This window comes from Aptenodytes patagonicus, chromosome 20 (genome assembly GCF_965638725.1).
Source record: "Aptenodytes patagonicus chromosome 20, bAptPat1.pri.cur, whole genome shotgun sequence".
Taxonomy (NCBI): domain Eukaryota; kingdom Metazoa; phylum Chordata; class Aves; order Sphenisciformes; family Spheniscidae; genus Aptenodytes; species Aptenodytes patagonicus.
In genome coordinates this window covers 57,523-84,727 of record NC_134968.1, presented here as the reverse complement: position 1 = coordinate 84,727, position 27,205 = coordinate 57,523, and the positions used below count along the sequence as shown (strand labels likewise).

Below are 27,205 nucleotides of genomic sequence, written 5' to 3'. Positions count from 1 at the left end.
TCACATTTACACATCACCAGTTTGCAGCTGGTCTAGGTTTGGTCCTTGTAAGACATCCACATGCTGCATTTTGTGTGTACCTGATTAACAGCCTGGGTGGGTGTCACTCGAGGTATCAGTAATAGGCAGCTACCCTTACCCATTTGATGGGGCTGCTCATCAGAAATGTAAAATGATTATTAGTTTATCTGAGTTCAGCAGCAGCTTCCCTGGGTGCAGCCTTGAGTGAGGTACACAGATCCGCATGGAAGATGTGCACTTTGCTTCATGTTACTTATATAGTCAAGTTTTAAGGGAGCCAAAAATCCAAATCTAAAGTTCCAGCTGAAAGGCTATATGTGCACAGGACCCACTTAGTGCCCCACTCTGACTCTTGCTGTCATGGAAGAGGAGCTCTTCCGTATCACAGAAACACTAGCCCAAATACTTCTTTTCACGTCTAAAAAGAAGAGATTAAGGTTAGAATACTTACAAAGGAGGCTGAGATTTCTTCTGACGTGGGAGATTTTAGGACATGTTTTTTCTTTTCTGGAATGAGAGGCTTCACAAAGATAACATAAGGCTTAAACTCAGGAGTCCTCAAGTGCTTTACTGCCTGTGAACAGATTTTTTTTTGTTACACTTTTTTTTTTTTTTTTTTTTGTTATACGTCAATGATCTACTCAAGCTGGGTTCAACAGTTTCACTAGAACACACTGTGGTGTGAAGTCCTGTGTACTATACATCTGACCACAGTAATCTTTTGCTCTTCAAAAGAAAAGTTAATGTCAGTGTCCTGGCTAGCTTACAAGAGTACATGAGCTTCCTGCAGCATGGTCTAACTGCACACCTGCCTTGCTACACGTTGCAATACCAGGAACAAGGACATTGAGAAAAGTATAAGAAAATTGACTTGACAGGCGAGTTATGGTTTGCTTCACTTAAGAGGCCAAACACTGGAAATTTTAAACCTGGAATTCATCTGAGGTAGTACTACAAGTCTTTTCCTAGCCCAGTTACAAAATCTGAATCAAAATGTCAAAGATTAACTCCCAGTATGGAGGGATTAAGAGCAGATATACTGGCACTGGTTACAACGCTAGTAACACTTCAGAGGCAATAGGAAGGAACAAGAACGAAAAACCCATCCATGCTCTAAGTATTCCCTCTAGGACTTGAGCAGGCTAGGAAAGTGATGCACATTTCTCCTACAGCAAGGGAAAAATCCCACAGTGAGAACTGATAAAGTGTCATCTAGGCTGTATCGACTAGACATCTAGGAACTGTAAACACTGCACTGCTTTCTAAAGAGCCCTATTCCACTTAGCTAGCAGTCAGGCCACCTGTTAGAAACACAAGTTCTGAGAGTATCATTGTTCTTTGCAGAGCAAGTAGCCACAAATGGTGAACAACAACAGTTACTTAGGCTGGCAGGCTAGGAAGAAATACTTGCTTTCTTTAAAATAAGCTGCAGAACTTACTTCAGGTACCACATCCACCAAACAAACCTTCTTTTTGGCCATCACGGACCGGATTGCCTCAAGACTTGTACCATACAGATTTTCTTTGTATTCTCCATGTTCCACAAATCTAAAAAGTCAATACATTTTTAAATACCATCCACAAAGAATATTTAACTTACAACATTTGATAGCTGTTTCCTGAAGTCACAGTAGTCAAATGGGGGGGAAGGGTGGAAAATCAGGGCAGGGCAGGGCAGGGGAGCAGAAGGGTTTCTTTTTTCTGATTATTTTTTTTCCTTCTGGTTGCTTAGTAGCAATAGTCTTCTTCACATGTCACTAATAGCTAATCAGCACTACTGACAAATAGGGGAAGAAGCTGCATTAATTCAGTTGACTGATGTTCAAGCCTAATAGAAGAAAGAGGATGTTTTTCACAGAAAATAGAACAAAGCTGGCAAGGAAATGAACTCCAATTCTTCCATCTTCTGGGAGACTAGCCAAAAATTTGTACTTTCAGGAAACACACTCAATCTTACAGAAAGTCCTTTATATCCACGTATTCAGTCTACAACACACTTTAAAGTGGACTTATGAATAACACTTGTTACCCATCATATTAAATGGAGAATAAGTAGGCCCAACTAAGTATGTTACTTTCACTAGATTCAATTCTGACCAATCATACTACTTATGATATGCAGGCTTCAATTCTAACTTATGATCCTCCTACTAGTCCTATGTTGTTTCTAAATTGCTTCTTATTAAATTTCCAAGTTCACGCTAACAGTCCAAACTGAATAAAGAGCTTTTTACTTGGAAAGCTGAACCTTTCTAAAACAGCTAGTCCAACTTTACACTTGATTTTGGTATTCATATGATGTAAGATTTAACTAGCAATGTTTTTGAAATACAGTCAATTATGCCAGTATTTTAAAATTAACTCACTTGTTTTGCTGCACATCTGTCTCAAATGATTGCTTAGAGACAAAATTGTATTCTACTCCTTCTTTCTCGTGACTTTTCTTTGACCTGGTTGTATCTAGAAGAGAATGGAAGCAAGACATGGGAGACAGATCAGCCTTTGCAAACAACTGTATTTTCTCTGTTTAGTTCCAGTCACGTTTTCGTGACCTCAAACAAGGTAGTTACATACTAGCAAATTCAAATTAATATAAAATAAAAATCAAACATTATAATTTTGTTTTAAACTCAATCTCAAAAATTGTAAGACCAAAAATGAAGTTGTTTTGCTCCCAAGCATGCTATAGCCAACACAAAAATTAGAATCATAGAATCATAGAATAGTTTGCGTTGGAAAGGACCTCCAAAGGTCATCTAGTCCAAGCCCTCTGCTGTGGGCAGGGACATCTTCAACTAGATCAGGTTGCTCAGAGCCCCGTCCAACCTGACCTTGAATGTTTCTAGGGATGGGGCATCCACCACCTCTCTGGGCAACCTGTGCCAGTGCTTCACCACCCTCAGCATAAAAAACTTCTTCCTTATATCTAGCTTAAATCTACCCCCCTTGAGTTTAAAGCCATTCCCCCTTGTCCTGTCGCAACAGGCCCTGCTAAAGATGGCAGCAAACTTTTTTTTATAAGCCCCCTTTAAGTACTTTAAGTACTGATGGGCTGCAATAAGGTGTCCCCGGAGTCTTCTCTTCTCTAGGCTGAACAACCCCAACTCTCTCAGCCTTTCTTCATAGCAGAGGTGTTCCATCCCCCTGATCATTTTCGTGGCCCTCTTCTGGACCCGCTCCAACAGGTCCGTGTCTTTCTTACGCTGAGGGCTCCAGAGCTGGAGGCAGTACTCCAGATGGGGTCTCACCAGAGCCAAGTAGAGGGGCAGAATCCCCTCCCTCGACCTGCTGGCCACGCTACTTTTGATGCAGGATACGATTGGCCTTCTGGGCTGCGAGCGCACATTGCTGGCTCCCGTCCAGCTTTTCATCCACCAGTACCCCAAGTCCTTCTCGGCAGGGCTGCTCTCAAACCCTTCATCCCCCACCCTGTATTGATACTGGGGGTTGCCCCGACCCAGGTGCAGGACCTTGCACTTGGCCTTGTTAAACCTCATGAGGTTCAAGAGGAGGCATACTTCTTACATCTGGTAGAAGCAGTAGAGTATATCCTATGGAAAACAGTATCTCTTAACCGTTTGGAATATTGGACTCTGATTTTCTTTGAAACTTAGAAAATAAAAATAGGAAATATAAAGTCCTATTATGTTCCTCTGAATTTAGAATAAGAATATCCCTGGCTGTTTTCCCATGCTACTGTGAAACTTACATAATTATGTGTGTCCGTTACCTTTGATGTTGTAATTTCTTCTAATAATTGTTATTACTGTAGGAGAAGCTCTGGTGATCAGTCTACAAATCTATACCTGGCCATAAAAGTGATGTCTGCTATTTTTTTGTGTACGTGTTTAAATTCAAGTAAAAATTACACGAGTTCTACTGCTAACTAACTGAATGTCTGCGTGACAGATGTTTATTGAAAGTCTTAAATAACATATAAACAGTGCCCTCAATGTTAATTTTTTGGTTTGCAAAAGTAGCTTGTTGGATTTGATGGATTTTTTTTTTTTTAGAAATTAATCCAGCAAAAAAATTTCAGTGTAACTCTAGTCACAAACCCATACAGCAGAATCACTAATTTCTCTATCACTGTGACTGGCTTGTTTGAACAGCCTAGATATACTAATCACAATTTAAAATCTTCTAAAAATTTTGACTTGGTTTATTGCTGTCTACTTTTTTTTTTTTTTAAACTTCAGCTGGTATGATATTCTGAAGAAAAATCTTCCTCTTTTAAACATACATAATGTTTTGGCTGAATCTTAAGATACTAGTTTTTCACACTAGTTCTTTTTGCAATTTACAATCTTATTTTTTCTTCCTGTATTCAGTTTCTCATTTGTTTAATGGACACTGAGAAAATGCAATCTTTTCACTTGGGAAAACACAATTCAAAAAAATTAACTGAGTTGACAGAGTTCCAAAGAACATATGTGCCAAGTTATGTAGTGATCTATTCAGCTATTAAGGGCAAACATAGTATATTATAATGAGAAAAATAATTTTAAGTACTTCTGAAATATGCATATAATCAATAGCCAAAACACAAATTACCATTCATCAATGCAGCTAGCACTACACTATTAGACAGCATTTATGGAATAAAGTGTCAACACACAGAAGGTAGTAAATTTTACTCACGTGGAACTGCAACACCATAATCCTGTGGGTTCTCTGACACAACCTTCTGCTTGAGCTCACTTAATTTGGCCCCCAAACAACCTAATAAAATAGAACTGACTGACAGATTTCTGTGTGGAATGAAATACTGCAAAGAGAATAAATAATATAAATTTCACACAAATAATAAGATACAGGAGCGTGCTTGAAGAAACCTGTACATGAGAGACCTCATGACCTGCCACATTCTGCTTTGAAGAATATCATCAGGAACAAACTGAATCCTTGAACAGCTGTTGGACAAACATTTGTCAGGCACTAAGTCAGAAAATCTGTAATCTTAGCAGCCAGTTTTATGAGATACCCTTGATTTCTATGACATCCTCGGAAACTGGCTTAACACAAAGCTGTTAAGCACACTGAATTAAAATTGCTGCAAAATTTTGTTAGATAATTCTAACATCTACCTTTTCATCAATTGTTCTGACAGCATATGTATGCACGTTTGAGTGAGAACCAATGGAAAGTGAATCAGAAAAATGAGAAATGGTCCTGCATCATTATTTTTAGAAGGATTTGGCGAGTTTGGATGTTTTGGGGGATTTTGGGGGGTTTGGTTTTTTTTTTTTAAATGTTATTTAAAAGAAGAGAACAACTTCTGACCAAAACCAGAAAAACCTTTAAAAAAACCCACCAGAACCACAAAAACCAAAACTCAACACCTAAAGAAAGTCTCTTGGAGTGCAGGTGATAAGGAAAGAGGGAGATACACAATTAGTTCAAAATTTTTCACGTATCTTACCAATCAAAACCACCAGCCTCTGCTGTTCACCAGGCTGCTGCTGATATTTTGTGACTTCTTCGTATGTTAGGAACTCTACTGCATCTGCCTGCTCTGCTTGCTTTCCTTCATTCAGATTGTTCTCCTCTTTACGACTTAATCTAAAGCTCCTGCGTAAGCCAGCTGTAGAGGAAAACAAAAGATATATTAAATCATGTCTCCACTTATCTAAATTTTCAAGCTTGTTCAGCTAGAAATTACTCTGCCTTTGAATACGAGTTACTCTCACAATTTTTTTTTTAATAATCAAATCAGTGCACATATGCTGATCTTATAGATGAAAAATTTGCATATCAGGTAGAAAACCAAGCACCCAATCTATAATAAAACCCCCTTCATATCACATTGAGTTGCCAAGTGTTGGCTATGCCAAAGTCCAATTATGCCTCTGCACAAAGATAATCTAGTTTATGAATGTATGGGAAATTAAGTCTAATGTAAATAAGCTAGTTTTTCTTTTTTAATGTGGGGGTGCTTTGGGTTTGGTTTTTTTTTTGCGGGGGGGGGGGGTGGTGGTGGTGTTAGGGAAGAGGAAAGGGATTTTGGTTTCTCACCTATGTACTGTCCGTTGAAATATCCTTCACAGTCACAGTCTTCTGTAAATTAAAAAGCGGGGGGGAGGGTGGATAAGGGCACAGGGGAGAGGAGAGTGAGAGGGGAGGAGGGAGACATCTTAAACAGTGCCTGTGATATGAGTCTGGCTCATTGGTGAGAGAAGGAGAAGTTTTATATCCTGCATTATATGCACACACTTTTCTAACACAATGATACAAAAAATTATTTGCCTTGGCTAGTGGTTTATATTTTAAGAAATCCTTGATGTCAATATTGCACAAGAGAATTTTACATGTCGGTATTTATGGTTCCCAGAATTTATGCTCTTCAGCATTCATTACATTTGATCAGTGCTGCTGCTAAAAGTGTAATATCCAGACCTAAGTAAAAAAGAAGACTCCGCAAACACAGAGCTCTTTTTTTAATGTATGACTTTATAAATGGGTATGATTGTGTAAGAATATTGCCTCTTCTGACATTTCAATATCATTTGGGCTTGAAAAAAGGGAATCGGAGATGACTGAAATATGAGCTCTAAACACCTTCATTTTGACAAGTTAATTCTTTATTAAAAAGGTAAAGATTTGATGCTTTTGTCATATGCATGTATGTAAAATAATATACAAATCTATGTTAAAAAAAGCCAACCTACCCCTCCTCAAACTACGACCACCCCCAAGGCCCCTAAAAGTATGCAAAATAAAACCATGATACTTAGCTGCAAAACACTATACTGCAATCCTAAGATAAATACCGAGTTCTATTTCCTGAAAGAGTGCTACCTGGCTTGTTAAAATTTAGGCAGCTGTGCCCTGCAATATCCACAGACCTCTACTCATTTTAAGAAGAACGTGTATGGTTCTGGGACAAGCCCAACCATAGGCAAAAATATATGCAGCTTAAACCTTTAACAAAATGCGCCAATCCAGAGAAAGAGCTTTGTTTTTTAATGAATAGTTGCATGCAGGTATGTAATCAAGCAATGCCAATGCATACTCATAAAACATTATGCCTACATTAACAGAAGATACTAGTAGCAATATATGCTATCCATAGCTAAGATCAGAGCTATTTCCTGTTGTTGATGACCTAAATCATCAATCCAAATTAAATTAATTTAAATAATGACTCAGGAAGAAACTGCTGTAGGAACAAGCTATATCTACTATTCCCTTGGCTTGGGGGCTTAGCAAGTATTTTAGAAAATGCATTGGTTGTTTATATTCAGACAGAAAATGAGTGAGGAGAGTACCTACCTTTATCAGAAGACTGATCATCTGTAGTTAGCATGAAAGGCAGAGTTGGTATGATATTAAAAGACTGGCAAATGATTGAGTAAAATTAGAGGGAATGGAAAGGAAGGTTCTTCTGGTCTGATTTGCTTAACAGGCTTTTCTATCTTAAAAAAAAAAATAATGCAGTAATGTACCCTTATCAACTGATTAAAGACTTTTTTGCTAAAATTTAGTATTATAACCAGTTATCAGCTTAACTGTCTCGAGAACGTCTGACAAAAAGCCTAAGTAGCAATCCTTATTACATGCCTCCTAACATTGAATGTAATGGAAACTAGTTTGGAAAAGCTTCATTTAAATCAGTAATGCTATTTTATAATTTGGTTGAGCATCTTCCGTCCTCTTTGTAGCATAAGAATACCTGTATCTCCGTAAAAATACCTGTACCTCTTCATGAGATGTGCCATGCACCACAGGTCAGAAGTTCACTTATATCACTGAAGATGGACAATTTCCAGATTCCTAGTCTACATGAGGGTGGCACTCCTAGCACAATGGCTGGCTTCACACAGTCACAGGGCTGCCTCACACATCAGTAATAGCTGTGCTGAAGTACCCAAGAGCAACAGGAACATTATATTCTGGGATAATACAGAATGTCTTCTGCCTTTCATCACTTGACTAGCAACTTCATCACAAGTAGTAGTTTTTGTGGTTTTTTTTTTCACTGACAGAGGCTTCAGAGCTGTAACGAAGAATCACTTTAAAGTCTACTTAAGACCAGCTCTGTAACGCTAAGCCTGAAATGCAGATGGTATTGCCAGCTCCAGTGATTTTTATCCTCCTTAAAGCTACAGTTTATTTTCATATAAGCTTAGAGTCATTTCATGCACCTATGTAAAAATTTCAAGAAACGTGCATTGGGTTACTTTTGCAGCTTTCAAGTTTCAAACCGTAGAAAAAATGTGAACACTAGCAAATTTTAAAGCTGCTAAACAATGTGTAAGGCCTCATGTTCTTGACAGTAGAGAGGGACAACCATGTTTTTTGAAAACAATAGGCACTAGCAACACTGGATAAAGCTCAAACCCAAATCCTCTTACGTGGCAGCTTGTATCCATGCAAATCAATCAATGACAGATTACACAAAACATATTCAAACACATCATTACTGAAAAATACTGAGAAGTTGGTTTCAACTAAGACATCACTGAAGGAACAGAACAGACTTACATAATGGTTTCTTCACAGTTCTGGGATTCTGCAGAGTGCCTATTGTTCTTCTGTAAGTCAATCGTCTAAATAGAAAATAATTATATTTTAGCCATGTAAGCTCAGAATTATAAAGAATTTATAGCATGTTACACATATAGCACTGAAAATAAAGAATGAAATTGTGCTTCTCCTTGAAAAATATAAGATGTCTCTGATTCAACGTTTTAAAAGACTTGTTCTTTAAAACTATGAGGGTCCCAGATTGCTACCGATAAGCGACTGAGAGAGAAGATTCTAAAACATTTTAGGCTTGCATACACCAGAGCACAGAAATCAATAGCACGTTACTTTTATCAATGTAATTTTTTTCTATTTCCTTTTCCCCACGCAATCTTTTTTGAAAAATTAAGAAAACAACAACTATTCTATTCTACTGTAATTCTGCTGAGAATCCAACTTCTATTTGCTATTTTTACAAAGGATGCGCAAAATTCCTGTCTGCCACAATCCTAAAACTACCAACCTCAAAGAGAACTCAAAAGTAGATGACCTTTGTCCAAAATGATCACTGCAGCTATGCATACTCAGAAATTATCCATTGCCTTCCAGATCAGTTTGGAGTTTTCCATTATTTACTAGTAAACAAACCAAGTTACCCAGCTTGTGTGAAAATGTAAGAACAGAGTATCAAGTAAAAATTTTCTGATGTGTTAAAATCGTGAACCAGAGCTCAACTCCTAATCTCCCAGTCTTGAATTTGCTCAAAACACCCCCACACCCCCCCACGCCAAAAACCCAACACCAAAAAAAACCCCCCAACAACCCAGCACAAAAATCCAACTCCCAAGAACCCCTCGCTGTTGGCAAAGGAAACCACATTTTTTTCCCAAGTGTTTTTTTTGCAACAGACCAACATTCATAACAGACTAAAGAAGGTGCTCAGGCATTTACGCAGTCTCTCGGGGGAAACAGACACTGAAGCAATTTCTATATTCTTGCATACATTGAAATGTAGTTTACAACATCTGAAAAAAAAGGACTGCAGTGCAGCCGCATCTGTTGACATACATGCATGCACAGGAAGAAGGACACAGCTGTTCAGGAAGAATTTGCCTAGTATTTCAAAGGAGCATTCATATAGTGGAACAAAGTCCTCTATTAGAAACCTTATGCAAATCTTGAAGGCCAGCAATAGAATCAGACCCGTTTAATTCTTAGATACCCCACCTTTGTAACACCTACAATCCAAAGAAGACACATCCAGTAATTCAAAGTAAGAATCACACAACGAGACCAGTGGCCTAAAACAGATTCCTTCTTAAATATGACTTCTGTACTGTAAATACAAGACTTGAGGGATATTTTTGCTTTAGAAGATACACATATCTTGCTGTAAAAACAGAGAAACTTCAAGCTCTAGAAGGTATCCGGGTCCCAGCTAAATACTCTCTTAGGAGCCAGAAGATCAGATACGCTTTTTGACTACGACTACATGCATAAATTCAAAATTGTTACAATAAATCAGCATTTCCTCTTATACTATGGAAGTACAAGTCTGTGAAATACAGTGTCTCCATAAGCCAAGAGGGTCAAGAGACTGATATTCCACATTTCATTTCATTTCATACATGTTTGTTTAGCGAGTGCTTCTGTCCTCATGCTACAAAGTGTAAGTCAATGGCAAACTAGCCAAGGAAAGCTAGGAAGTTTATTATATAATTGGAGAAGATGGAGCTTTTTAGCACTTTATATTACTCTCTCTATATATATTTTTAATATATATATAAAAAAAGTATATGATCCTGCCCTTCCTTTCCTGTGAAAAAAAAAGCAGTATAAAACCAGTATGACACTATATGTGTGAAAAAAAATCTGTAATCTTCATTGACAAACCTTTCTTGGAACTGTTTTGAGGGGATCAAGCCTGCTCTGAGGTTGGTATCTCCAACACGCTTTGCTTGCCACCACGTGGGATCATCTTGGCTTACAACCTCTAGGACGTGTCGTCTCTTAAATGGCAGCCCAGCCTCCTGGCAGGGAATGGCTCTGTCTTCTTTGGGATTATAGCAGAAAAGCGCCCTCATAAACACCTTTAAAAGAAAGTAACACATCCTTTCTTCTTGTCCTATCTGGAATTTCAAACTATCTTTAAAAGGCTTCCCCAGTGCTTACACTGCTAACTATATATACTCTTCATGTCTCATTTATGCTTTATGGTACTCAGAAATACTGAAACCTAGCAAGCTGCATCTGTATTTTGACTTACTTATGCAGAAAAATAAACTAACTTTCAAGTACATACCCAGTCATTACGTATTGGCATTGTGGAACATGAAACTCAAAGATCAAAGTCCCAAGAAACACAGTGCACAGTCTACATAAGTACAAAATGCAACAAAGGAAAAAAAAAAAATAAGGGGAGGGAGAAAACAATAAGGGATTTATGGCTAAGTTGCCTGATTATAAAGACTGTCCTTAAAAAGTTCCTTTAATGCATCGAAATCTACTATTCAACTTTGGATTTGTATCTTAGCACTATTTAACACATCACAGTAGAACTACTTTTAAAAGTGATTTGCGGGGCTTCAAGGAAAAATTCGGCAACTGAGAGCCGGGAAGCAGAGATAGAGGTTGACAGAGGAATCCTGTAAGGGACCAGTCGAACAGTAAGTCATCGCTGATTAAGGAGAGCAAATGAAGCACTCAGAGAGGCATGCTGATGTTTGCAGTGGGCTAATGGGGTCAAATGATGAATGCAGCCCTGTTTGCAAATAGGTCTGTTTTGACCCAAGCAAGTGGCAAAATGCCCAGAGATAATGGACAGATAGCAGCTGTCATGGTAAGAGGAGACCGGTAGGAACACCAATTTTAATTACGTGAACAAAAAGAAGAGGCTAGATTTCAGAAATGCTATGAAAGAACGTGTGCCAAGATGATGAAGAAGAGAGAAGTCACCTAAGTAATTCTATTGAATAAAAGGGCACTGCATTTTACAAGAAACTGCTCTACTATCTTTTTAGTTCAATTATGGGTCTGTGACACTCCTCACTGAAACAGCAGAAATCTTGCATTTACAGAGATGCCAGCATTGTGTAAATATGAAAACGCATGCTTCAGTATTTCACTAAGTTGCGTACCTTACTGTCTTTTAGACGATCTTCTTCTTTGATGGCTGGAATTATTTTTAATGTTATTGATCCCTGAGACTGAGCCTAAGAAAGAGAGAAATGTTTTTTACTTTGAAAGCAGGACAAGGACACAATGCAGACTAATCACGTTCCAGTTTATGAGCTAGCGTCTGTCTCTTCTTCTCAGCTTTAATAGGCCAAGCTAATCCACTATTTAACTTCATTACAGAGACTATCATGACGTTTCATGAATCTTCCACAACAGCGTCCTCCCCATGGAGAAATCCACAGTAACTACTTGGCTAGAACATAATAAGACCTGCATTAAAATTCCTTCATTTGCTTTTAGCAACTGCATTAATTTCTGGATTATGGTTCACAGGGCATTAAATACTTCTGTGGCTTTTAGTACGACACTAACTTAAGTTTTTGCAGACCAACCACTTTAAAGTGCTCCTTTGAAAAATATTGCTGTATTTTCCCACATAGTGGCTAACTGGTTTAGGGTGAAATGTAAACATCTACAAAGTAAACATCTACTTTCACTCTAAAAATCTTTGCTAGTAAATTTCAATTATGAGTTATAGTAAATTAAAAAGCACTTCTAGGTGCTTTGGAACTCTAGAATAGTTTATCTGATCTATTTTAGATGCCTTATTTTGGATGAGATGAACTGTGTTCTAGAGAAGCCTGCTATTCTGCACAGATTAAAAAGAAAACCCGGACAATCAGCTTGGACAAACATTTGTAGCTCTTCCTCAAAAAATAAAACATGAAAAAGAAACTATTACATTGCAGGCATTTAAAACGGGACAGATGAATAGCATCCCAGGGTCCCCACAAATAAAACTTTACACAGTATTTCAAAATACGATTTTGATCCTCCCTCCCCCAAGTTAAAAGCAGTTACCCTCCTTATTCAGGATTATTTTGATCTACATTTAAATTAGGTGATGGAACTGATGCCAGATACTTCAGTCTCCTAGTGTTGCCGTTCTTTTTACTGTATCCCTAACTTCACTCCACACCAAGACTAGGGGAAACCAAGCCACAAGAGGGGAGTCAGAGACAAATAAGCGTAAGAGCTACAACACTTTCTGCAACGCAGCAGGCTGACCACAGATTTGGAGATTTAGAAAGTTACCAAGATTTGCGGGCGTTAATATTAGAGAAGCTTGACGCAAGAATTTGCTAATGTTGCAAGGAATCTGCTGGTAAAGAACAGACTGACAGCTCTACTGGACACACAGCCGAGACTTTCTTCAGCTTCCTAACACACTGTATTATGAATACACTGCTTATCTTCTAGGAACGCACTTTTAATTTGCAATTTGCTTGTCATAAACAAAGCATGAAAGGTAAGTTCTTGACAGAGCAACATGTAACTTTCTATTTGTATCTTACTTGGTACCGATTCAGATCACAGTTTCTAAAGTCAAAACGAGAAGACTAATCCACTGGGAGAAGCAAAACTCTTAATGCAAAGACCAGCAGGGATTGCATCTTTTAGCTCTATATGTATTTTAAACTCATGGTTAAATTTCATCATCTATTGTAATTACTAGATCACTCAACAGAAAAGATCTTGAAATTAAAATCAGTGCAGACCAAAATCTGACTTATTTCTTCTGGTCGTTTGTGAAGCACAGTAATACCATTGACTTCTCTTAGTTCATCTCCAACATGGACAAGACCTGAAAAGATAGTAAGTAAATTAAAATAAGTCTACAGACTGGAAAGCACCACTCCTCTGATGTCCAACCTGTCAATAGCATGTACCCCATCTCCTCCCTCCCCCAGCTTAATGGATTTCCTACTAGAGCCAGGTGCCTCTGTTGGCAACATGCTCTGAAGTCTCCCGCCCTTATTCCATATGGCATTTTCTTTCATGCTGCACAGTCTCATAGACCAGCATGGAGATAGAGAATATGTGGCAAGATACTCTGGAAAATCACTGCCTCTATATTTGGATCAGCACTAAGAATGCAGAACTGGAATAGTTTCATGAGGATGATCAAATCTTGTAGTCAGGAGACACGCTGCTGACTATAAAGGCAGGAATGACATGGCCATCAACTGACAGATCAACACTACACAGTCCCAGAAAGAATGTTGGACTAATTTTTTTAACAACCCATGAAGAGGCCCTTAGAAGATTTAGGCTTGTTTATCCAGTTCAGTAAGAAATGTTGTACTTGTGTTATGTAACTAATAAAGAATTAATTATGTAATTAATAAAGAATTTCTCAGTAAAGCAAACAGAAAACAACACGATACACTGAATAAACCAAGACACTAGATTAAAGGTAAAAACCATTCTTTTCTTTTCTTTCTTCTAAAACTTAGACCTATCTCTCCCACCCCCATTGGCATTTTTTCCTAGTGGCTATTTTAGAGGAAAACGTATCTAATTAAATTAATAGATTACTGATGAAATACAGAAATGCTAAGTGCACACTCTAGTCATTTCACATTACATTTATCAGATTACACTAATTTGAAGAATGGTAACAATCAAAAAGAAAGCTGTAATTAGCTAGTATTTTTTCATCACAGTAATTCATTAATTTTGGGATTGTATTACTTGTATATTAAAAAAAGTGCATGAGGCTTGGAGTCCATAAATCTCATATAAGGCCAATTCAGCTTATTTAATAAAATCTGGATGATCACCTTCTAGAAAATGGAAGGTCAAATACTGCATGAATTAACCCTGTAGGTCCTGAAAGCATGCTGAATGACAGCCTACGCACGGAAGTCTCTCCGGCCACTAGACACCTGAAATTCAGTTGTCAAGTGAGCTTACCATGTAGGCTCCCTTTATAGTCAACAAGGAAGAAAGGCAATTTCAGCAGTGACCTATCCCATTCTAAAGCTCATTGGGACTATTTGTTCTCCAGCAATATGTCCATCTCCCTCCACTGACTACACAGAGCGCCTACATACTAGTTAAGACTTGACATTTAACAGTTGCCTATTAGGATTTCGATAGGCTGTTACTTTTTTTATGAAATAGTCTATACATATATTAAACACCTGTGTCCAAAGGACTGGTTTTGGAACGAATAACCATCAGATTTGGTTAGAGATTATCGCTCTAGGTATGTGTATGCAGTACGTGTGTGCATGCATAATTTTGGAAATTTTAAAACAGTTTACAAATGCAATTTTAAATCCCCTTTTCTTCAGAAATTTACCACTACGATCAGCTGCACCGCCTCTCATGATCCTTGCTACAATCACAGCTCCTGTATGCTCATCTCTTCTGATGGTAGCTCCCTGAAATAAAACATACCCCCCCCCCCCCAGAAACCATAAGAAATTTGCTTAGAATACAGTAAGCGGTGAAATAACATGTAAGCTAATGTGTCTTTTAAACTGGAATTAATTTGTTCTATAAATTTTGTCTTCCTCCTTGACAATTTCCACCATTATTGAACTTTTGCCTGTGCCCATCTCATGTGATTGTGGGAAGGTGTACACACCTTCCTTTCTGCCGACTTTGCTGAGTGCTTACACTACCTACATTATTGTGGTGATCAAAGTCACTCAAGTGTGCAAAACGGAATTTCTTACAACAAGCTTTCTCTATGTGTCTTCTGAATCTTTATAGAATACAGCCAGCACTTGTACGTATAAAAGCAAGGAAAGCTAAGTAATTAGATTTTTTTTTTTTTCTTCTCCTACCTTTGCTGGCAATATAAAGCTTTAATCAGGAATTAAATCACTGCTCTCTTCTACTACCTACTGTCATACACAAAAAGCACTTTAGCAGATTTCTTCCCAGACGCAATTGTTTTTTCTTAGGAAATCAATTCTTCCATTTCCATTTGTATAAAATTAGTACCATGTCAATATAATGTTTACATACAGCTATCAAACATACTCCTACCATACATCACTGACTTTCATGCAAATGAAGGTATTAATTCATTGACTATTAGCTACAATATGAAAAGAATTAATATGTATAATAAGCATAATTGCTTCAACATACACAGTTTCCTCAGGGATCGTGTTCCCTGCATTAACTGGCGTTATAAACCCATGCCTACAAAGCATCCCACACAAAATTGTGAAGGTGTATTTACTAAAGTGTTCTTTTTATGTTATTTTACTAGCTTCAGAACACTGCTAGTTTTTGCAGACTATCTGACGACATCTCCAAGTATATCTCCTCCATACTCACAATAACGCTTTTGCACTACAGAGTTTTATGACTAGAGATGGGTTATCTTATATGTACCAAGGGTTCTTTATTTTTCACTAGCCGAACAATTTTCACTGATTCCTCATCAAAATCATCATCAAAGTTATCGGGAAGAGGTGGAAGGACTGGGTCAAAATTCTTCTGTGCTACAGTGTCATGTACTACAAGCATTGCCTGCATAAAGGAAATAAGAAACAGTAATGTAATGGGGTAATATTACAGTTTCCAGTTCTCATGTTTCCAACATTCCAGCGAACTTAAACCTCTCCCTTCCCACCCTCACCATAAATCCCCCCAAAAAGATTTAGCAATTATCTTACCCATCATGTAAACTATACATTGGTATATGTTGACATTTAAAGTAAATCCAGGCAATAACAAAGCTCAGCCTAAATAAACTTAGAGAATGGAGGTGGACTATGGAAAGCAAGAAGTTGAGAAATGTATCCTTTTCTTTTCTGCTCCCTCAGAAAATATTAAGGAGGGAAGGGAAGACAACATGGTGCATTATGCATGAAAGGCCTACGCTGCGTCTTCTCAATCCCCTTCACATCCTAAAGCCTGTGCAGGAAATCACAGTGGAACAGAACTACAGTTTATAGGAGGTTTTTCCTTTCTCTTAGGGACTCTCTAATGTAACTTTTCCATTACAAAACATTCTATTGGAATTCTGCAAAGGAATTTTGTTAATGTCTCTGGTGTGTTTTTTACCCTGAGATGTGGTGTTGACAACAGCTGAAGTAGCTCTTTTTCTTCATTATTCACTGGTGCAGTCTGCAATTCTTCTATTACCTTTAAAATAAAAATTAACAACCTCAAAATAAAAGGAGTCCACCAAACAAGATCATATATTTGCAAGCGAGTGTTCTGTGTTTGCTAATTTCAATCGTCCTTCAAAGGAGTGTACACAGATGAAAAACAATGCCAATCAATAGTGCATGAATCCTAAAAGAAATGAAAGCTTCTTAATCTATTTTATTTTTATTAGATAGTGCAGGAAGACATAATCAGAAATCAGGATCCTAGCCCCTAAACATACATTTTAAGAGTGATTCCGCCAATATAATTTCAGGAACAAGTTCTGAAATTTTAAATTCTATATGGAATCTGTAAGTGATATGTGAAACAACACTCTTGTGCTTGTACTATGATAAAGGAGTTTAATCCTCTCTGTAACCAGGTAGCATTACCCACATGGAATATGCAACAGAAGTTCCCTCGTTCCCCTGCAAAGCCTGGATACCAAAATATGCTGTGGAGTCTCAGGGCTTCCAAACAAAAGATTAGAGAAATAATGGAAGCACTTTTGCACTAGGCTGGTTGGGTGGGAGGAGAGAGAGGAGGAAGGGACAAGGGGTTGAGGCAAGGGAGGTTTCCTTTCCCTGTAAAGGGTTCTAGATAGGGAAGTCATATAGTGCTGTATAAAACTTCTCCTCTGCTGTTTAGAAGATGGTAATTTTGTATGACTTGACAGGCAGCAGTGCCAAAACTTTTATGGAGGCAGTAGGCTATTTGTGGGAAAGGGGAGAGGGGGTATGCTGCAGGTTAAGATGGGGCAGGGGGGTCTCCTGGCTTTGCAAAGGGAGGAATTCTAGCTCCCAAACCTTCCACAGCCCTTTGCTATGCTTTCGAAGGAAACAGGTGCAAGCCACTTGTAAAGAGCTGTCAAAGGCAGTATAAATTTCACTTTTTCAGGCACGTGGCACGTTACAAACAAATCTAAGATACAACTTTGCTCTGTGAACAGACTGGGGGATAAGTTGATTGAGAGCAGCCCTGCGGAGAAAGACTTGGGGTACTGGTGGATGAAAAATCAGATACGTGACGGCAATGTGTGCTTGCAGTTCAGAAAACCAATCATATCCCAGGCTGTGTAAAGAGAAGCGTGGCCAGCAGGTCAAGGGAGGTGATTCTCCCCCTCTGCTCTGTTCTCATGAGACACACCCCACACCCCCCCCCCCGACCTGGAGTACTGCATCCAGTTCCAGGGTCCCCAGTACAAAACAGACATGGACTTGTTAGAGCGCATCCAGAGGAGGACCATGAAAGGGATTCGAGGGCTGGAACACATCTCCTACAAAGAAAGGTTGAGAGAGTTGGGGTTGTTCAGCCTGGAGAAGAGAAGGCTCCAGGAAGACCTTATTGCGGCCCTTCAATATATAAAGGGGACTTAAAAGAAAGACGGAGAAAAGCTCTTTACCAAGGCCTGTAGTGACAGGACAAAGGGCAGCAGTTTTAAACTGAAAGAGGGCAGATTTAGATTGGATATAAGGAAGAATTTTTTTTTCGATGAGGGTGGCGAGATGCTGGAACAGGCTGCCCAGAGAAGTTGTGGATGCCCCACCATTGGAAATGTTCAAAGTCAAGCTGGACAGGGCTTTGAGCAACCTGATCTAGTGAAAGGTGGCCCTGCCCATGGCAGCACAGTTAGACTAGATGATCTTTCAAGGTTCCTTCCAATCCAAACCATTCTACGTGAACAGCAATGCTGCTTGGGTTGTAATGGATTTAAGTCCTTAAGACTGAATGCTTAGCTGGGATAGTCTATTGTCAAGAAAGGACTGAATCCTTTTTGCAGTCTCTCCCTTATGAAGGCCATTAATAACATCCTTTTGTTCTACCTGCCTATGTCTGTCTTCACTGGACATTTAATGACATGGTGTTTTTAAGCTCTCATTTCCTTGATCAATCATGAGTGAAACTAGCCAACAGATTCCAAAAACAGCTGTGGAAGATGAGAAATATGTACACGTATAGCGCAATTGCAAAGCTTTGATTTGTTAGAAAAGCAGGGTTAAATAATAGGAAAACAAGAATTTTTACTCACATCTTCAACTAATCCTGCTGCACTATGTAAAACAGGAGTTGGACTCTGTCTTTCATAATGACGGAGTTTTTCATGAATCTGAAAAAGATTATTCAGGTATATTACTACAGAGAGATACAAAACTTCCTAAATATACCTACACTGGAATATTTTTATATTTAAGGAATATAATCTTTCTGAGATAAGTGTCAGAAAAATAACCTCTCTTGGGGTTATTTTTGTTTTGTTTAGGAGTCTCTTAGTTCTGTTTTTGCTCATGTTAGTTTCACAGATAGCCAGAAAATCTGTTAAGACTTCAGCAGCATAAGGGAAAAAATGAAGCCATCTCACACTGCTTTTTAACTACGGGGCACTGTATCTGCATTTTGGCAATCAAGGCAGAAATGTCTTTTCTGAACAAAATATGTTAACTGTCAACAAATGCTCTTAATTCTTCTGCTTAAATAAATACATGCTTTGGTCAGCATGGAATTCTACAAAAAAAAAAAAGCTTTGGCAAAGTAAACAATAGATAAATCAAGGGAACAGATAATGAGTAACCTGTAAAGAAAACGTATGTTCATAAATGAACTTTTACCTTCATCAGGTAGCTGAGACTCTTTTCACTGAAGACATCCCTAAGGAATCCCATCTCCTCTTTATGATTTGAATCAGGTCTTAGCTGAGATGTCAAAAGGGCCAAAGTTTCATGCAATCCTAAATTTAGATTCAAGACAGAACAAAAGCTCTGTAGATAGCATGTCTCATGGGACCTTCTATTGCAGACTTAACATCAGCTACATTTACTTGGGTACCATCTTGGTGATCATTAAGTTTGCAGAGAGATTTGTGCTTATCTTCCACTCATTTTGTAACGCTTCCTTCTTAAGTGGCAAACACAGCTTAAGATATAACATATATCATATTAAGGCAAAAGCTACCAAAGAAATATATATATTTAAAGACATTACTTTTGAAGTTTCCCCTTTCATGTCAATTACCCTTTGTTTCTAGAACAGCTAGCCCTAACAAAATTTGAAGTTATTAGAGTGCCACAGCTGACTTCACAAAATGACTGAACTACCTCCTTTGCTACACAGTTACCAGCTCTACTTCCCAAGCAACTTTGCTTACAAGTGTTATCCTGCCCTTTCTACCTCTGAGGCACCTGTTAGAAGTCAGGCCTGACCAGAGGAGGAAAGGACTGGTGCAGATTTCCACTGCAGTGGAAGCAAAGCTTGTGGCTAGTTTTCTAAAAAGTGCTTAAATCATCAATATCCCAATTTTGCAGTGCACAGGGCCAGACAAACGTCAGGTTTTTCCTGGCGGACCATGACTGGAAAACAAAACAAAAAAACAAAAAAGAAAAAAGGGTGGGCGCTAAAATCTGCTCCTTTGGCTATTCTCTCCATGAACTTTAAAGCGCATTTGGATCCAGGAGACTCAAACTCACTTCTGCTTTAAAACTCAGTATCATTAGCGTACATGACTTCACCCTGGGTAGCATACTGGAGAAGCTGGTTAGGAAGCCTTGAGTGGAATCACTGTCTTTAAAGTCAAACAGAAGAATATTAACAAAGCTTACTAACACCTATTCAGAAAATATTAAGAAGTGACACGGCAAGCAGCAGAGATAGAAGGGCTGATCTTTAATAAGCATGCATAGAAGCCAGTGTTACACTGAGAGGTCCAAGTTTGTCCCGAGGAGCCTGTCTACCAGCATATATTCAGGGGCTCTAGGGTTCTTATGAAACTATGTATTTCCTGAAATCTGACTAACTTTATTCATTTCCACCATTTATACTCCACCTTCCTTGTTTTCTTTTAGGTAATTGCTAAGAAATCTAGTTGAACTATCTTAATTCTATTTTATGTAACTCCAATTCGAATTCATTTCCTGTGTGAAACACATACACTAAGATTTCAGTCACTGGTCTGTTGAAAGCATGCAGATTAGTTACCTGAGTCTTCCGAAAGCACTGGCATGGCTTTGTTCTTAATCTTAGAGACAAATGTTCAACTTAAATCAACACGATTGTTTCTTCTTTCTGGACTGCGATTCAGAGGCAGTCCTGAAATGAGCAAAGATAATACCTAAGCTCAAGCATGCGAGAAAAATGGCAATCATGTAAAAATAGTAAATTCCTACTACATCTTTCTCTCAAGTGTTCAGTTTAACCTGAATTAGGCAGAGTCCTGCAGTTATTCTGCTACACAAGTAACAACATGAAAAATATTATGTTATCTAATAACATATGGTATCTTGGATAAAGCTGATGCTGAAGAGAGCAGATGCTTCCCTATCCTATTCTCAAGACAGACAGTTTTACAAGGCCTAAGTAACTGTCTGAAAAGACAGAAAAGAAAAAAGCATGCTGCAGAATGGATGTCTAAAAGCACCAATAAACACGATATGCAGAGAAATAGAGAGAGCATGCAGGAAGACACCATCGCGACAAGATGTTCTGGGGCTTCCTAAAAGCACACCTCGAAGGAATCTACATCCCCCAGCATTCTGATGCAGACCACGCTACAATTACATGCAACTCATTAAAGCTAGGAGGAGTGTCACTCCATCATCCTTGGTCATGGGTACTAAGGATGCTACAACAAATAAGGCTACTTCCATTGCTCAAAAATTCCATTAGATGCTTTTGTTGCTGATTTTTCTTGTCACTGAGAGCAAATGACTCCAGAGCAATTTCATTTCAAACTGCAAAACTGAATCTATGCTTATAATTGCCAGTCCAAGATGAAACACTTTGTGCGTTCCAGGGCATTTAAAATCTCATTCATGCTCATAAAATTAATCAGAAAAATAAACAGCCATAACAGCACACAAAAAGGATTAGAAAGAAATGTGGGATACTCGAACTCTTTGCTAAATGCAATAAAGGATGCTCCTTGTGTTTCTATTTGTAGATAAATCTCTTGAAATTTTGATCGCGTGACACAAGCTTGATCGTTTTCTGATTCAACTTTATTTTGATTAGCTGCCTGAAAATACCGTAGTACTGCATGGCAAATTAGCATATACCAGTTTAGTATTTTCTAGATTCCTGAGTTTCTCTACAATGTACTGAAATATTAAGCTCAATAGTCACCTGAGTTTTACACCCCGTATTTTCTACTGCTATGCCTAATTAGCCTACCTGGGTATCAAAACATAACTGAGTTCGCTAAGCAAGTGAACTGAACGAGTGTTGAAATTTCACTCTAATCTATGGATCGTACTCAAGTGTATTACATATACTACACATTTATTTAACTTTCAAAAGCATTTTTATTACCTATTGCTTTGAAGAAATAAACATTTCACACACACACCCCCCACTTCATGCCAAAAGAAATGTATAGGCAAGTCATTCAACTGCTCTGGTTCCTTGACTATTGCATTTCATTTGACATGTATTTAAAATCTCTAATTATCAAGAAAAGGAACTTCAATTGTGTGCTCTGTCTTTGTAAGAATGTATGCTTCCCACAGTCAAACTTATTTAGCACCAAACCCCAAGAAAACCCAAGTTATTTTCCAGACTCTTAGCGAAAAAGCATCCTGCACAGAAATCTGGAAAATATATGCTTTAACATCTCAAAAACCTGACAGCAAACTCAGGAGCAACAGAATTAAGATGAGTTAGGCCCAGCAATCAAAATGGAGGCTTCCCCTAGAGGCATTTCCCACTCTCTGTAAAAATCCTGTTAGCCAGGACTGACTGGAATGAACAGTCAGAATAATGAAGAGCATTCCGTAGCCAATCATTTGTCATCAGCACGCTCCATGTCAATACTCAGGGCTGGCTTCAAGGTATTCAATTCAGCCCCAGCATGTGATATTTTGCAAGAGGGGCTCAAAACCATGAATCTGTCCTTTCATCACTGTAATATGAATAGGCTCAAACACACTTTTCCTCTTCAAAAATATCTACCCTAAACCATAATTCATTTTTCACACATATCCTTGCCCAGCTGTTCCCAAGCCAGAACGTTTGAGCCACCTTCCTTGCCTAGGAAAAGGACTGCTGATATTTGGAAAGAGCTAAATAAACTGAACTGATGCTGTACATGGGTTCAAAGAAGGGAATTAAACAGACACATAATATGCTCTGGCATATCCCCATTACCTTTTAAAATAAACCTAGTGTGGTTCACAGCCTCATACAACATAAAGCTTCTGTAATCCAGATGTAGCGGTCAAAGCAGTAGAAGACCTCGCTTCGGAAAGCAGTTGCATTTTAACATCTTTCTGGGAGAAGATCACCGGTGATGAGGACAGAAAATGCATCTGCATGCTAATAAGCCCATAGCTGATAGCTATGACACAGGATTTCTCTTAGCTTTTGTGTACAAAAAGTGTCCAAATCTGACCGAACTAGTCTTTCGCTAGGTACTACACATACTTTAGCACTAAAAGAGCGACTGCTGTGATGGCTGAACGAAGCACGGACAAAACCGCACATCGCTCCCTGTTCGGCACCACGGGGACAGGCTCTTCGTCCGAGCCCCCACTGCAGGCGCGCAAGTCCACGGCCCTGCGCTCGGGACCAGACGCAGCCCGTGGGCCAGCGGCCGGGACTCAGCCGGGCGCCCCTCTGACGACCTGGGGGCTTGGCTGGAACCCGAGGGGCGGAGCACGGCGAGGCGGACCAGCTCCCCCAGCACCGCCGGACAGGATTATCCCGCCTCGGAGAAAGCTTTCCATGCGCTCCACCGAGCTCGGGCACCGATGACTCTGCCGGCCGCAAGGCTAGCGCGACCGACCCTCCTCACGGCTCAGCCGCGGGCCCAACGGGTATGGAGCGAGGTTACGCCCCGGACCGGACTTCCTCGTCGACAGCGAGACGTCCTCTTCCAGACCTGCTTCCCCAGCCGTGAGGCCGGGCTCTGCGAGCGCCTCTCCGGCCCCATCTCCGCCACCCGGAGGACTCCGCAGGGCTTCCACCAGGCCCGGCCCCGAGTCCTCGGCCTCGGCCAGAGCCCACCAGGCAAACCCCAGCGGACCCGCGGGCTCCCGCCACGCCGGGGCCCGCGCCTCGAAGACAGCGTCAGAGCCCGGCCCGGCCCAGCCCCGCCCGGCTACAAAATGGCGTCGCCCTGGCCGCCTGTGCAGGTACAGAGCCGCGCCGCGCTTCGGGAGCAATGCTGCCGCCGGGCGACCGTTACCTGCGGGTGCGGGCCCAAGTCCGGGCCCGTGCGGTGCTGGCTGCCTGCCCCAGCAGGCCGCAGAGCCGTTCCCCGGTGCTCGCGTCCCTGTAGCCCGCTGCGCGCCTCGCTCATGCGCCCTTAGAGCCGTTCTACGCGCCGCCTCCTTCCCTCCCCCAACCTGCCCGGGACCGGGCGGGCAACAGTGCCGGGGCCGGGGGCGGCTGCAGCCCCCCTGGCTCGTTGTGCACCGCTGGGGATTCGCCGCGAAACCGTAGCGTAGAGTCGGGGCGGCAGCGAGCTCCGGCCCGGGGTTTCGCCCCAGAGGTGGCGGTGCCGGACGCGGCTTTCCCGTGGAGGGACCCACGCGCCTCCAGGGGAGCTCGGGAGGGCTCCGGGGCGCAGTACGGACCTGGGCCGTTGCCGCGACCTAGCCCTGCTCTGCGCCACCCGGGCTCCAGAGCCCCCTTTTCTGAAGTCATCCTTGGGAAGTGGGTGTCGGTGGTGGTGAGCGTAGCCGCCCAGTCCCCTAGCTAGCAGCTGTCCAGTGTGCTGTGGCATTGAAGGAGGACACTGCGGTGGATTTCTGGATTTTTTTTTTTTATAGGGGGATTCATCCCACGAGGGGGGACGCGGCATTGGAGCATGCACAAAAATACCGCGGGGCAAATAGTGCTGGTGGATATTTGGTGGCCAGGCATCAAGGGAGCAGAAGCTCACAGGCTGATCGCATTCAAGACAGCTGGCAGGGCATCCATAAGAAGCGATCCAGGCCTTAAAGGTAAAGACAAAAAGCTGTATTCAGTGAAGTAAAATGGATAGCCAATGGAGACAGAGAGGGTCGATAAAAATCACAGGAGTGTGGCAGAAGATCCACTAGGCTCTACAGAGGTAGCATCCTTTTTTTCTGGAAAGAAATTTATATTATTTGGGAGAGAGAGAGGCTAGGAACAGATGAGTTTTTAGCTTGCAGAGTCCTCTCTCCCGCTCTTCAATCCTTAAAAGTCCTCAGCAGGAAGGACAGGACAATCTATTAGCCACTTATCAGATGCAATACTAAGTAGTAATTTAGGAGTATAGCTACTTTGGTCAGTCAAGCTCTTAGGAGTAAAACATCCTTTTAAAATATATATATATATATGAAGGCTAGTCTGCAGCACAGAACACTATTCTGGAAGAATAACCAAGCTATTTATCAAAGTATTTACTAAACATTCATGACAATTTTATGCTTTATAGAATTTAATGTATAATTAAATACTAATTTCTCCAAAGCTGTTCATTAGTGATATGTCATTACGGTGACAAATGGCATTAATTAAAGAGAAAGTAGAAATGCTTCCCAGTATTCTCCTAAGGTTTACCTGAACAAATAGCATTTTCCTTCTTCCGAGCCAGGGTACAAACAGCAGTGCTTCCATCTGCAGCGATCACTGCTGTGATTGTAGAAGTATAAGACGACTTCTAAAACTTGTAAAAATAGAGTGAGAAAGGCATGTGGAGACTTGTCAGAGGCCGCTTCGATCATTGTTAAATAGATTTCCATTTAATTTGTAAAAATGCTTACATGAATACTGTTTCTTTAGTCAAGTCACAGTTAAACAAGTAATTGCCAAATCTGTTCTACTTCTTTACAGTTAGTTCTTCACTGCAGATTGTTTAAGGATTTATTCAGTGTGGTTTTGCAGATACGATGGCAGCAATATTGCTAAATGCATACAGGATCAGCTGGTTTCTTCAAATATAAGTTAATCATTGCAAGAACAGCTAATAATGCTTTACCAGTCTGCTGCAGTTACCAGGAGAAAAAAAAATCAAATTGCTGTTTCTTGTATCCTTGGACTTTTTTTTCTTGAAGCAACTTTCAGTTATTATTTTACAAGAGAAAAGAAAAAGATAATGAACAACAAAAAGAAGGAAAATCTCATGAAATGCAAAACCCTACAAATCAGTTTTCAGTTCTGTGCAGTTATAGGAGATTTAAACTTACACTACCGTGCTATGATTGCATCACTGAATGCAAACATGATTCTGAAATACTGTAGACTATTTTATTACATGACAGTTGAAGGGTTTTCTTTTAAACAACACTGTATTTTGCACAGATTTTATGGGTTTAGTAATTACTTTTTTTGGAGGGAAGCACTGTGCAGGGAGATAAGAAACTCCTATTAAAAAACATCTCGCTAGTGGGGTACTGTGCTGTGATTTGTCAGTCATGCAGAATAACTGTCTATTTTCTTACAAAAATGGAGAACTTAAAATTTTGAAGGTGAATGTGTTGCCCTTTTAAAGACCGCTCTTTCTCCCAACAACTACCCGTTCAAGCAGAAAGTAAGCAAATATTTCCAAGGTGAAAGCACATCTTTTGTCTGCTCTTAATAAAATAATGAAGTGACAAATTCCAGTTTCTGAAGGAAAGCCTGCCTAAAATCTAGGAGATAAAAATCTCTGAACCTCAGATGATTATGTTTTCAAACACTAGTGTCAGGCTGAAAACAGGCTGAAAAAGATCCAAAGTTCACAGTCAGATAGATTTTCCTTTGGCTAGAATTAGAAGAGAAGAGTGGAGTTCTATCAGCTATTTTGCTTTTTTCAGCTGTAGCTGAGTCAGATTGAAATACTGCTACGGAGTTGCAGAACTGGCCTCCATCATACCCGCTTTAGTTATGGATAATGTCTTTTCCTATGCGTGCCATCAAAATGCATTCAAAAATCAAAATTATTTGGAAAATGCAGTCAGGGTTATCCAGTTTGTGAACAGTCATTTGTAGAAATTTTTTTATGTCTAGTCTAGCCTTGAAAGACTTGAAGTTTCTCACTGCTTGTGAAGTACGTTGATATGCAGTTAACATAAAATAAGAAAAACATTCTATAAGATCATTTATTTTTTGACGAAGGCTACCAACTGGAATTCTTAGGTACAAACCATCCTTACTAACACTTGAGGCATAAATCAATAACTTGTTTGCAGCAGATCAGTGAACAGAAATGATTCTACTGACCGTCAGGAATAGGTTTGGTTTGTTTTTTTTTTTTAATATCTCATTAAAGAGATATTTGCAGGCAGTGGGGCTCTTCTCAGTCAGACTGAGTTTAGCAAGTTTGCTCTTTCAATAGGAACACAACTCCTTCTGTTTTGAAAGACCAGCACATGAGTAATGTATACTCAAGCCCCATGATACGCGTCTACATTATCCCAAGACGCAACTCTGCATGTCACTACTAGCCTTGTATTTTATCTACAGATCGCATCTACCCTGGCAGTAAGCAACACAGGAGTTTGTCCAGGAAGACCCAGGCTCCTACTTTCTACTTGACATTATGAAAAGCAGCTAATACAGTTGAAGGTCAGGATGTATCCACATGATTAATATGTGCAACCTGGGAGGGGGATCAGGAGGGGGAAATCAGAGGAAGGTGCTCCCATGA

General features: G+C 39.9%; 1 protein-coding gene and 1 long non-coding RNA gene across 2 annotated transcripts in view; one reads left to right on the top strand and one right to left on the bottom strand.

Annotated features, from left to right (window-relative positions):
- Positions 1-23,908, bottom strand: part of MPP3 (MAGUK p55 scaffold protein 3) — a 26,758-nt gene extending 2,850 nt beyond the window's left edge. Inside the window, 18 exon segments of the mRNA XM_076356913.1 lie at positions 473-595; positions 1,461-1,569; positions 2,388-2,481; positions 4,663-4,743; positions 5,444-5,605; positions 6,037-6,078; positions 7,294-7,314; positions 8,506-8,570; positions 10,381-10,577; positions 11,625-11,699; positions 13,224-13,309; positions 14,813-14,894; positions 15,862-15,999; positions 16,537-16,617; positions 18,653-18,730; positions 19,230-19,348; positions 23,795-23,830; positions 23,833-23,908. Of these exon segments, the coding sequence (XP_076213028.1) occupies positions 473-595; positions 1,461-1,569; positions 2,388-2,481; positions 4,663-4,743; positions 5,444-5,605; positions 6,037-6,078; positions 7,294-7,314; positions 8,506-8,570; positions 10,381-10,577; positions 11,625-11,699; positions 13,224-13,309; positions 14,813-14,894; positions 15,862-15,999; positions 16,537-16,617; positions 18,653-18,730; positions 19,230-19,348; positions 23,795-23,830; positions 23,833-23,908 (1,665 nt within the window).
- LOC143169505 (uncharacterized) lies at positions 23,219-27,205 on the top strand. The gene is made up of 3 exons (XR_012996896.1): positions 23,219-23,741; positions 24,381-24,554; positions 27,022-27,205. It is a non-coding gene; the product is annotated as an uncharacterized LOC143169505 (long non-coding RNA).